Source organism: Apodemus sylvaticus, chromosome 7 (assembly GCF_947179515.1).
Source record: "Apodemus sylvaticus chromosome 7, mApoSyl1.1, whole genome shotgun sequence".
Taxonomy (NCBI): domain Eukaryota; kingdom Metazoa; phylum Chordata; class Mammalia; order Rodentia; family Muridae; genus Apodemus; species Apodemus sylvaticus.
In genome coordinates, this window is record NC_067478.1 from 108,885,288 (window position 1) to 108,898,429 (window position 13,142).

The 13,142-nt window shown below is 42.8% G+C and overlaps 1 protein-coding gene across 2 annotated transcripts in view; it reads right to left on the minus strand.

The window, feature by feature from the left end:
- Npsr1 (neuropeptide S receptor 1) overlaps positions 1-13,142 on the minus strand; it is a 224,200-nt gene that overhangs the window by 17,009 nt on the left and 194,049 nt on the right. Inside the window, exons 4-5 of one of the 2 annotated variants that reach the window (XM_052188797.1) lie at positions 10,894-10,987; positions 7,812-8,013 (exon numbers count right to left, since the gene is read on the minus strand). In XM_052188797.1, the coding sequence (XP_052044757.1) occupies positions 7,812-8,013; positions 10,894-10,987 (296 nt within the window). The remainder of the gene's footprint in view (positions 1-7,811; positions 8,014-10,893; positions 10,988-13,142) is intronic. The other variant, XM_052188798.1, reaches the window with a different exon arrangement.

Below are 13,142 nucleotides of genomic sequence, written 5' to 3' on the forward strand. Positions count from 1 at the left end.
AAACAACAACACAGAGTTTCAATTTGTGGTAGCTGACAAAGCATTAATGGATTCTAATGGGCTTTAGACGATAACTTAATTAATGACCATGTTAAAATGTTGTTTTTTATTGCTTTTTTTTTCATTCTTGCTCTGGGAGTTCTTTTTCATGCTCTAGGGAACCTCAGGCCTTGGTAGAGTATTCTCTTCCTTCTGATTGTTCATTTAAGGACTTTCCTGGAGTCTGTAGGCCTCCATTAAGAAAAAAGAAAAAAAAAAACAAGGAAAGTTTAGCAGTGAGAATTTTCTTTAAATAGAACATTTGTCAGATGAGGACTTTCCAAGGTAAAGGAGACACAAGGTATATTAACTGCTTTTCTAGAGCTGATAAGCAACAGCTTCATGGAAGGGGAGATTTGGGCTCATAGTGTAAGGGGAAGTCACGGAGAGCAGAATATCTCACAGCTACGAGCAGTCGTGAAAGGCTGCAAGTTGCTCACATCTGTGCAGCTTAGAGATGGAACAGGAAATAGAACTGGCTCTTAATGTTAAGACTCCCCTCTATGCCGGCTAAGATCTACTTCCTCCAGTTGAGTTTCTCCTGCCAAAGGTTCTACAGCCTCCTAAAAAGCAGGAGTCTGCATGACTGTGTAAGTGACATTGTACATTCAAACCACTCTCAGAGGTAAGGTCCCAACCACCATGAGACATTAATACTACCTGGCAATGGTAATCCCAATATTTAAGTCACCAGTGATTCATATGCTGGTGACAATTAGTGATATGTAGGATGTTAAAGTTAGAATGATCTTATGAGTTGAAGTCTTGGGCCTAATTGGTCCTGCTTTTATTTACAGGCAAGTAGAGGAGCAGAAAGCCAAGCTACCCTTGACAACTGGACAAATGGAACTGGTGGGTATGTATCCTTGTCATCTACTGTTCCAGGCAAGCTACTTCTTGGGAGCAACAGTTTCACGAGAAACTTCTCTTTTGCATTTTCTTTTTCTTGCTCATTTTTTACTTCTCATTACTGAGCACATGCTGTGGTGCTGTCCCTTCAAAATGACTCCAGCATTTGCACCTACCTTTTCATCTCTTCGGGGTTAGCACAAACCTTTGCAATCTCTAACTTTTTTATTTTGAAAAATTTATTTATTGTCATAAAATATAAACAGAATGCATTTTAATTCTTCTAATTAAATTGTTCTGCAGCGATAGGTGTAATCAAACTGGTGGACAGATGTTACCACATCCTGTCCGTAGAATTTATCTTATTTTCTCATATCTTAGTTACTATGCTATTGCAGGAAAGAAATGTGACCAAGGCAACTCCTATAAAATAACGCATTCATCTGGCAGCTAGTTTACAGATGTTCATGATCATCAGAGTGGGGAGCAGACAAGTCTGGCGATGAAGCAGGAGCTGAGAGCTTTACATCCTGAACCACAGGCGGTAGTCCTAGAGAAAGAGATTGTGCCTGGGTAGGCTTTTATAACCTCAAAGCCCACCCCCCAGTGACACATCTCCTCCAACAAGGCTAAGCCTCCTAATCTTTCCCAAACAGTTCCGCTAACTGGGACCAAGCATATGAGCCTTTGGAGGCCATTCTCATCAAAACCATCACATATGTCAAACTCTGTAGCTATTAAGCAAAGGAAGGTAATATATCATAAAGATGCATATTAGTTCTTTGTGAGATCAATTCTAATCCCCCCAGCTTTAGTTCATGTGCTGTTGAAACACATGTGCCTTTAATCTTTCCTCTAGTGGTATCATAATCTATAAACACCTCCATCCTGCTGCTGTAGCCTGCAACCACAGCTCCAGAAGTGATGGTGATGCTGGACAGAGAGCAGCTCTTCAGGATAACCCCTGCCCCACCTGGGCAAGTCCATTTTCATGCGATGCTATCACTGTTGAGGCACCAAATCTTCTCACCATTTTCTCATTTTCTTCCATCCTCTGTTGTCTGTTTGTAGTCTATCATTCTTTGTGTGCTACCTTGCAATGAAACATTACTGTTCACCCTGTTCTCTTTCAAAGTCAGCTTTTCTTCCTTGGAATACCCTGTTGGACAACACGGGCTGTGTAGAGGTTGTCTATGGCAGTCTTGTACTAAAGATCATGTCCATAGAAACAGTTCAAGGAAAAAGGCATTCTTTCGTGTTTTGAATACAACTCTGTCTTGGATTGTGATAACTTTCAAGGAAGACTTACGCTTCTTGGAAACATGAAAACTGAAGAATTTCTCTGTGGGAGAGCACTTCTGTCCTGTAACAATCTAGTTTACCTCCTGAACTTAAAAAAGAATCGGAACACCCCATTTTCCTTTATGTAATTCAGAGGCAGATTTAGATTACAGGAGTTCAATTCAGTAGAGTCAGACTTGCAGGTCCCTCTCTGGAAGGACCATATGCCTTCATTGTGGATCAGAATGATGAGGAGAAGCAAAGGAACACGCAGAGTCAGTGTGTTTGCAGGTTGATTCTACACTGAAACGATAGAAGCTCTGGTTCCCAACAAAGTAGTAAAGTGAAATTGTTGATTACACTTCTCAAAGTTTAAGCTTGGTTCAATATATATAGTTTGTTTACATTTGTGCAAACAAATGAAAAGAAATAAACACATATACTTGCTTGTTTAACCACAGTAAAGACTGAAATGGCACAGACCCACAGTAATTTGAGGACCAGGGGTTGGCTGCAGGAAGATCTATATTTTTTAATACTGACATGCCATTGTAGGAAATATAAAAAAAATGCACTATCCTTTCTATAAAATAGTTATGCAAGACAAAACTCCTTTTAAGAATTATTGTGAAGAAACTAATTGGCAGAAATTCAAATTCCTCTAGGATCAGATCTTTGTGAGATCAAAATATCTGTCCAGAGTTCCAGTTGGTGCTCAGGATTGTATCTTGTGTAATAAATGCACCATTTCAAATTAACCAATAGTGTAAGAACGTGAGGCCAAGCTCTGACCACTGAGCATCATGTGTAGGCTGCCCTTTGCATTAGGAATAAAAACCTAGTGGGGCCTTTACTGGGTGTGCTTCCCTGCTAGATTTGATATAGCTAAGAACCCTCTGCAGAAATAAAACTTACCTTCCCAAAACATTTAACACACCGAACACCACATGTGTAGTCTTGTATGTCCATACTAAGCTGTAGCCCGAGCTATGGTGTGGTGTGGAGATTTGAAAACACTACACAATGAGCAGGAAATGTTTGTACTGCCCTGGAGAAAGACAGTCTTGCCAGGGCTGTTTGTTTGTCCTTGATTTGGTTTTACCACATAAGGAATGACCTGATGCAAGGAAGGAGAGAATATGCCTGAAGAAACCCCTGCCTTTTATCTCATGGGCGTGCCCTTGCTGAGTCTGTCTCTCCATAAAGCATTCCTTGTCTCCTTAGCCCCGTTCTTTAATAGGTTCTGGAGACCATATAATCGCAATCTATGCCAATTGTGAGAGTTTTCTTTTTGTTGGACAGAAACTCTTACTTTGTGAGTTCATATATGAGCTATGGATATGAAAACATAAATCCCCTATTTTAGGGATGGAAAGGCTAGGGTTCCACAATTAGTACCTTTCAGAGAGATTAAAATTAAGGTCAGTTTTCCAGAGAATTTAGTAGTCTATTGAATGAGTCAACCACAATATCAGCCTCTCACAAACTTTATCTGCTTTACTGTAACCAACAACATTCTGTGGTCAGTCCTAGTGTTATTTCCATACACAGGTAGAGAATGCCAAAGCTATTGATGATGAAGTCACCTGTCCCTTCTGTAGCTCTCAGGTTTCTCTTTAGAGCAGGCTATTCATGCCAGCTCTGCATCAACAGAGACATGAATGAGCAGTGATGACCTCGTTCTCAGAGTTCTTGTTAAAAATCAGAGTCCCTTTCCTGAAGAATTCTCTTCACCTCTTTGGCTTGAACTGCATTATCCAGCCTGTCCTGAACCCACCCGTGCCAGGGGTTGGGGTGGGTGGCTGCTAGGGAAATGTAGGAGAAGTGGAAGAGAGGTTGGACATTCCACACAAATACCCACTGTTAATTTGGACTGCTTTCCCATGGGGCTCTGACATGTCTGAGCCCTGTTGCCCAAGAAAACTGAATGGATTTTCCTCACATAACACAAACCAGCGCTCCGTAACTAATGTGCATCTTTCCACTTGTACCTTTGTAATTGTGACCATGGGTCTTTTCTGCCCACACCTTTGTCTCTGAGAAGGGAAGTGGTAGGAAGGAAAGTAATCAATTAGGTCACAAGAATATAAGTCCAGAGAAAGCAGAGAAAGCATTACACCAGGGCAAACAACCTCACTGGAACAATTAGACAGCCCCACCAAGCAAACTGTGAAACCACAGGAGTTGTTCTGACCCAGAAAAAGTAGAGTGCTGCCTTTGGTGTCTGACAGTCATGGTGACTTCAAGTCTTGAAAACTGATTTAGTAGATGATGAAATTGCGACATCTTTATTCATGCATAGCTCCCCAGAGAGTTTGCTGCTGGTGATATGATACCTCACCGTTTCTTTCTGTCTTTCCTACCACATATACTAACAGACTAACATACAAACTGATGCAGGAATGGAATTTTCACATTGGGAGCATACATGTAAAATGTGTGTGTGTGTGCGCTCGCATGAAAGAGAGAAAAATATGAGAGACAGACAGACAGACAGCAGAGACCATGACACATCCATGAAACATTTAGTACACATTACTATTTCTTTTACTATTACTATTACTAAGTCTGCTCACTTAGTCCAATATTTACCAAATGTTTATTGGATACTAGATTGAGCATCAAGAAATTAAAACATAATGCTGTATTCATTAGATGCTGACAATTACATTATTCCAAAGTTATAAAGGCTACTTGAAGGAAGTGAGGATGAATTTGGAGAAACAGGGACCCTAGGTGTTTCTTCCTCTGGGGCTGGCAATGAAAACTCTCCAATGGGTTTGTTGGAGAGGAGAAATGAGGGCTGTGAAGGAGTTTGGACCCAAGGCAGGGTGATCCTGGGGTTGCCGTGGGCTGTGAGTAGTGAGGGCACGTGGGTGAGTGAGGTGTGCTCTGAAGCACAGGGTGGGGGAGGGGAGCAGAAGGCACAAGGAGGCTTCACCCCCACTGGGGGTAGCCAGTGGTAAGACTTTCACAATACATTACAAATGGGCGAGGCTGTCAGTAAAAGAACCTCTCTAAGGCTGTAGGATGGAGAAAATGAAAGCTTTCACACACACATGAGTGTTAGAATATGTTTAATTTAAAAAGCACAAAAGTGTTGATAAAAACACAAATGTGTTCATCTCATTTGTGAGGAAGGAAATGCAACCTAAAACATAAAACGATATCGAGATGTGGTGGCTCACCTCTGTATTCCTACCTGTGAGGTTGAAGTAGGAGTTGCAGTGAGTTGTAGGCTAGCCTGGGCTATGTAGCTACTTGCAGGATTTCTACACAATCTCAGGTCTCCCAAACAAACAAATAAAACAACAAAGCAACACTAACAACTAACACCCCGCCCCCAAAATACTGTTTTTGGGTTTTTTTTTTATTTTGTTGTTGTTGTTGACTATCACCATAGCAAATTTAGAAGCATGCATTTAGCAATTTACCATGGACAGCAAGTAAGAGGCATGGCTACCAACGTGAGTGCACACCATTGAGTTTTTTCTTAGTTTAAGAAAGCTTGGAATTCAGTTCATTTAACCTTATCTCAAAGAGGTTATCAACAATGGGGGAATTATGTGGTCAGAATAAAGAACATGGAAGAAAACAAAGGGGAGAGAAGGGGGGAGGGGAAGAATAGGAGAAAAAGAGATAGGAAGAGAGACAGGGTAAGAGACAGAGAGAGGGAGGGAGGGAAGGGGGAGGGAGGGAGGAAGAGAGAGAGAGAGAGAGAGAGAGAGAGAGAGAGAGAGAGAGAGAGAGAGAGACTAACTAGTGCAGTGTGTGCTTGAGATTGGTTCAAGAAGTGGAGAATGCCTTCTCCCCCAGAAAGAAGCCAGCTCTTGGCTTAGAAAGGAGGAAAGCTGGTGGCTGACCGTCCGGCTTCCTGACAGACAGGAAATGCGTCCAAGAAGCTCAAGGACACAGAAGGTCACCAGCAGCCAGGAAGCAGGCAGGGTTCTAGTGGAGGTGCTACTGTGCTGAGAGGGGAATGAGACACCCCTGTGAAACTGTTTCACAAACAAATTCAGCCTTGACTTTCAAGCACACTGAGGAACCCTGAGTTAAGCAGCAGGCAGTCTGGAGGTGCAGTCCTACTGAGAAAAGCAGCCAAAGGAATGTGGGAAAGAAATCTCAGAGTCACAGACCTCTGGACAAATCTGCCAGGGGTCTCCTGCGGCTGGCACCTTCCCAGGAAGTGGAGACTTAGAAGGCGTGGCTTAATGAAGGCGGAGAAATCAATAAGGCGTGAAGCCCCGCCCACGCCCAGCCACAGGAACCTTGCCCCCCTGTTGCTGCTTCTTACCTTTGGGCTAGTCACCTAAACTTAGATCTTCATCTTTCCACCCAACTCTCATCCATGCAAACTGGCAGAGAGGAGGGCAGCAAGTTGAGACAAACGTGGATGTATGTCGGTTGAGAAAAGACGACTGGACAGCTACTTATTTCAGAGGAGCTAGTGACCTGGCTGTCCCAGTCATTGCTACACCACCCTCGAGAAAATGTCACAGCTGGATGGTGATAACATCAAATTCCTCCCAGCTTTAGGGTTCCAGGAAACCAAAGATGATCACTGAACAAAAAGCGGTCATCTTCCATAATGTCAGGAGATGGTTAGAAATAGCCAAGGAGAAAGACAAGTAAAACAGATGCATATTAAAGCAACGAGGTGTATTTCCCTAACTCACAGTTCAGGAAAGATCAAATAATAAAATGATACTGCCTTTCTCTGGCCTGGAGGAAGAGCCAAGAGCCCTCCACACTGTCTGTCAGAGCTCACACTAGCAGAGTGTTTGTGTGATACCACAATCCAAAGGCTGACTTGCTTTTCCCATTGTTCTATGTGACCCACCCCAGCAGGTAAGGGACACCCCAAAAGTGCAGGACTACCGTGGCTCACATACACACCTGCCAAAATGGGAATTTTTCCCCGTGCACCTCATCCACACAGGTAAGACCACTGTTGCTCTGGAGTCTGGCTGTGTGAACAAGTGAGACCCTCCTACCTTTTGAGCAAGCTGCTCTGGTCATCTCTGGCTCAAGGATAAGTTGCATCCTGTGACTTGATTGCCAAGGCTTTTTGCAATAAACGATGCCTCCTTCTTTGGTATCCCGCCATGGAGAGAAAGTCATTATCTCCTTTCCTCTGATATCAAAGCCAACTACTCATATACTCAAACATGTATTAACATACTATTGCATTTTGGGGCTTGATTTGTTTCAAGTGTGTCTGTCTTTTCATTTCTAATATCCCCAAATCTTATATCTTAATTTGTATTTGAAAGGTTATATGATTATGACACCGAAGAAAGGACAGGGTGTGTGCAATCAGACAGATCAAAGTTTCAATCCAGTGTAATGTTAAATTGGTTAACTGCCCAGATCCTGAGTTTCAGATTTCATAAAATGAAGTCATTTATTTCACAGAGTGGCACTGTGAAAGAAGGGACACAGCCACTTGGCACAATGTATGTGTCTGAGTGCATCCTCAATAAACGTTCTCCTCTCCTGACTCTGCTTCAGGCTTAGCCCATGGCAGCAGTAGGTAGGAGCCTGAATCCCAATGAGTTCCCACAGGGAGTCTGGAACCAGGACTGATCTGAAAAGGCAGAGCAGAACAGTGCTCACACAGGTCCAGCCCACCGGCCTCTCACCTGATAATTGTCAAGGGGATGAAGTACACCAGAAAGGCCACGATGGTCATGTATGGGGTCCAGTAGGAGTCATCTGGCCATAGTGCCCAGCACTGCACCTCACCATTGGAAAGTGTCCTTTTCCCAAATATGATCAGCGTGGGGATGGAGAACAGGAACGAGAGGCCCCATGCAATTCCGATGAGGACTTTGGCTTGCTTCTCTGCTTAAGAAAGGAGAAAGATATTCTTGGGGGAGATGTTCTTGGGAACATGCCTGGGAAGCACACATATAGAGAAGCACAGCCTCTATAGAGATTGACCTCTAGCAGAGAGCCACTGGGACCTGTCAGTGTCTCCTATAGCCTCAGTTTCCTCAAATGGATACAATGCTCTCTGCAGCATACAGCTTCCACATGAGGGTGCAGGCCCACCTACATCCCACTATTCCCCAACTCCAAGAAGATTCCCTTTTAAATCTCATCTAGCTGGCACAATTTCCTCTCTACATGTTTAATTTTGTAATTCTTTAATTAGCAGGGTGTCTCGTAATTGTTTGTTTCTTAATCTGTGTTCATGTCTTTTCTTTTTCTTTCTTTTTTCTTTTTTGTTTTTGATGGATATTCTTAAGTCTTTGTCAAAATTATCGTAAGAAAGATATTAGTTTCCAGTTTCTGGCTATTATGAGTAAGACTGCTATGAACATAGTGGGGCATGGAGCACAGATCTCTGTGATATTGTGGAATATCTTTTGGGTATATGCCGGTATAGTGGGTATATATGGCTCTTTAGGTAGAACTATTTCCAATTTTCTGAGGAACCACCAGATTGATTTCCAGAGTGGTTGTACCAGTTTGCAATCTCACCAGCTATGAATGAGTCTCACAGAGACTGATCTAGTGACCAGCCCAGCTTGGGATCTATCCCATGGATGGGCACCAAGCCCTGACACTATTACTGATGCTATGTTGTGCTTGCTGTCAGGAGCATAGCATGGTTGTCCCCTGAGAGGCTCTTCCAGCAGCTGAATGAGACAGATGCAGCTACTTCACAGCCAAGCACTGGAGTAAGATTGGAGACCCTTATGGAAGAGTTAGGGGAAGGACTGAAGGAGCTGAAGGGGATGGCAACCCCATAGTAAGATCAACAGTGTTGACTAACGTGGACCCTGAGAAGACCAGAGACTGAGCCACCAACCAAGGAGCATACACAGCTGGTCTGAGGCTCCAGGTACATATGTAACAGAGGACTGCCTTGTCTGGCCTCAGAAAAGGATGCACCTAATCCTATAGAGACCTGATGCCCCAGGGAGGGGGGATGTCTGGGGCAGTATCCTCTCAGAGGCGAAGAGGAGAATAGATAGGGGTAAGAACTCTGAGAGGGGGACTGGGAGGGGGCAACATTTGGGATGTAATAAATAAAATAATAATAATATAAATATATTAATTCTTTGTCTTTTGGGGGTATAAAACTCCACTTTTCCTTTTGCTATTGTTCTTGATTCTTATTTCTATAAATGGCTGAAGACCTTGATGCAGTGACAAATAATTTCCTTTACTGCTTCTGCTTTTGATATGATTTCTGTAAAGACTCTGCCTTTCTTAGGATGGTGGAAGGTTTGTCATGTTCTTTAGTCTTGAATGTTTGAGTGACTAATTTTCCTGGTCCAAAGGGTCTATATTTAATTAACTGTGCCATCATGAATTTACGTTTCTAACTGGCTATAAAGCTACTCCAATATTATATATTAACAAACCTATTCTTTTCCAACTTATTTAAAATTTTATTTGCTGTGTGTGTGTGTGTGTGTGTGTTTGTGTGTGTGTGGGTGTGTGGGTGTGCATGCACGTGTGTGCACATGCATGTGTGTGACCTCTGTGAGTACACGTCTGTCAGTCTATGTGTACATCAGGGAATCTGTGTGTGTATGCATAACATTTATTCTATCAGAGTCTGAGATTATTTTCATATTAACACATATTTTTCCTTCCCCATTTCTGGTAGATTACTAATTATTCTTATATTCAGTGACCCTAAAACCCATAATAGTATCAATCTCTCTGTAGTTGGACACTGCCACTTTTTAAGAACAGTACATATGAACTCATGTCTGGTCAATTAATGAAATTCCCACAGCTCTCTACTTCCTGTGGATCTCCCATGACACTCTGCACATCTACTAAAAGGTTCTCATTACTCATTCAACTTGCCTTCTTTATATGGGGATTCTATGGATTGCCTTGTTTTCCTGGTCAAATTTCAGTTTCTGTGGGTATATGAGGTGAGGAGCCCATGGGGCCAGGCCTGCCCATGTGCAGAGCAGAGGGCAGCTAGCTGGTCCTACACAGTGCTCATCACCAAAGCACAGATGACTACTGGAACCCCATCAGTAGCATCAACATGCTATCCCCTATGAACGCAGAGCCTCCATCCTTCCCACCTGGTTGGAGAGTTCTGAAACCTTCATGATGCCCTCCTGCCTCAGGACCTGAAGTTTCCTGAGCTCTGCCTCGCCTCCTGCACCAGGTAGGAACATCAAGCAGCGCCCCTAACCCGCGTACTACTGTGAGCATCAGCTGAGGGTGTTACTGGCTACCTGCTTTCTCTTCCAGGCATCTTGAAGTAAGGAGAAAGCTCCCTTGTTTTCAATAAATTAAAAACACTTTGTGGTTTGAAGGTAAGGAGGGGCTGGCATTTGTTTCTTGAAAATGAAGAGCATGAAGGGACAGCACCCATCTTGTTGTAAGAGTGTGCTTCCTGGCAAGACCTCAGGAAGTAGATGGGTGCACAGCCACAGCCTGGCCCACCAAGGATTTCTCTTATGGGGCGATGATCAGGTAGCATTCCTCTTTTCCTCTGGCATCCAAATTTTCTTTCCATAATTTTGAACACTCTGACCCATTAAACAGTAAAGGAGGAAGAGAAAGGAAATGAGAAGGGGAGGGCCAGGGGAAGAGGAGGGAGGGGGATGGAGGAAGGAGAGGGAGGAGGGAGAAGGGAAGAGGGAGAGAAAAGTGTTCTTGGAGCAGAGAAAACATCAATAAAATATTAGCAAACATATCCCTACCCTATAAAAGGATCTTTATGAAAGAATGTTTGCTCACCTCCTTGAAGAAACTTCATGGGGTAAACGATGGCATGGTATCTGTCTATGCTGAGGGACACCAGGACGTAGGTAGAGGCATAGAGCAGGACAACCTAAGGACGGGAACCAGACGACTTGTGTGACTTCACATGGGATAGGAAATGCACATAGTATATAGTATACTTGGTACCTAGAACCAGAGGATTGAACCAAGGTACCAGTGAGGTCAAAGTCGAGGGAGAGAGACATTGGGCCTCCCTGCTGGAACCTGATCTGGGCTTTGCTGCAGGACTCTCTGTGTTGCTACTGGCAATACGGTTGGAATGGTCACAGCTCTCTCTGTGTATTCAACTGGCTTCTTGGACTTCCTGTATTTCAATGTATTTCAATATCAGTCTCTCTTGATAGTCACATGATACATTTATCTGCAATTGACTTTTAAAGCTAAAATAATTTTCTCTGCCACAACTGGCATTCCAGAATAGTTTAGAAACAAGCATTCATTTGCCTTTTAGCAGCGAGATTAGTTGAGAGGTAAAGGAAGGGTTCTTTTCACACAGCTGTTCTAGCCATTTACCCCAGCATCAACCTCAGAGAGCCCCGCCCCCTACCCACACTGCCTTCCTCCCAGTCTCTGTCAGAGCTGGAGGTAGCCTAAGCTTCGAGCTTCCCTCTTCTGACTCTCCTCCAATTAATTTCATCCACACCCTCTCAATAGCTCAGGCATAAACTTAGTTGCATTCTCTGTAGCGGAAGAAATTGGGACAGAAGTTAACATTGCTTCTGTGAAGCATTCCTATGTGGAATCTAGTTAAATGAGATATGTTAGAAAGTATGATCTCATGGGAAATTTTCTGAGGAACCAGAAGGCAATTTCTACAAGCCAGTAACATATCTCGTTTTGTGGTTAAATCTAGAGGCCATTGAGAATGGTAGTGCATTGTTGAGAGTCTGACTTTCTCTTTGGTGATCACATTTGTTTGTAATTTGTTTCTTTGTCACACTTACTGCAGCTCAGACAAATACCAGCTCATAGTTCAATTCAGATATAGATTCACTTCAATTTAGAATAAAACGATCATTACTTGAAATGTTCTCATTTGATAATGCATTTATATATAATCCCTATACTAGCTTCCAGTTAGGCAAACTCATCAAATGCACAGCCTATCTCATACTAAGGGCCCTGGCGTTGAACATGAAAACCATGATTCCAAGGTTATACCATCATACAGTCTAAAAATCACATGACTGGGAAATCGGGGACCATATGCCCCATTCCTTGGCTTTTTATTTATTTATTTTTTATTTTTTTGTCTTTATAACACAACCACACATGCTTTCCAGCATTACTCTTGTTGGAAGAGAATAGTAAAGAATGATCAGAGACTGATACCACTCCCGCCCTACCTGAGGGACATAAAAAGAAATTCTTTTGTGTAAAGATTAACCAAGGTAGAAACAGAAAGAGAATAGTTTAAAGAGAAGTCAAGCTATTGCCTCCTTAGAGAGAACTTATGTTTCTCTGTGTGAACTTTGGCTGAGACTGACCACACAATGCCAGGAAGCTGGCGTGAGAGAAATATGGGAAAGAGTGAATCAGCTGGAAGGAAGGGTGTGCTGGGCAGCCTGAGTCCTTGGACATCTCTTCTGTCTCCAGTCAGGCGATTGACACAGTTCAGAATCCGGGACAGGAGAAGAGGCACCAGAACAGATTTTCAGGACTCCAAGCAATATTAACCAAAAAGAGACAGATGCGGAGACACAGCTGAAAAGAATATTTAACTTCTGAGATGAAACATCGTCAAACACCAAGGTGCAGTAAAATAAAATAAAGATATCTAAAAGAAATATGTCTCAAATTACCAGGCTTCTCTATAAAAAGTAAATGCCAGAGAACACGTTCAGAGTTTTGAAAGAAAAATTGTGATCCAAGAATTTTGTAAATTTCATTTCTGTGCCAATGCACAGAACAGCTTTTATTTGGATATGTATGAAGGAAGGAAATATAACACCCTACATCCCCCTCCAGAGTCCTTGGAGGAGACACCAGCTGAATAAGAACTGTTGCAAAATTAAGAGGAAAGGGGGCAAAATATGCTGTACAGGCAAGGTCTCAAAATGTAAAATGCTTCACAGATAGTTAGGAATGTATGATGTGACATCTCTGGGAAGAACCTGGGTAGTGGTGTGATGGGAGAGAAGAAAAAGAGAGACATCTTGTTGAGTCTTGCATAGTTGTCTGTCTGCCTTTGATAGTGATACGTC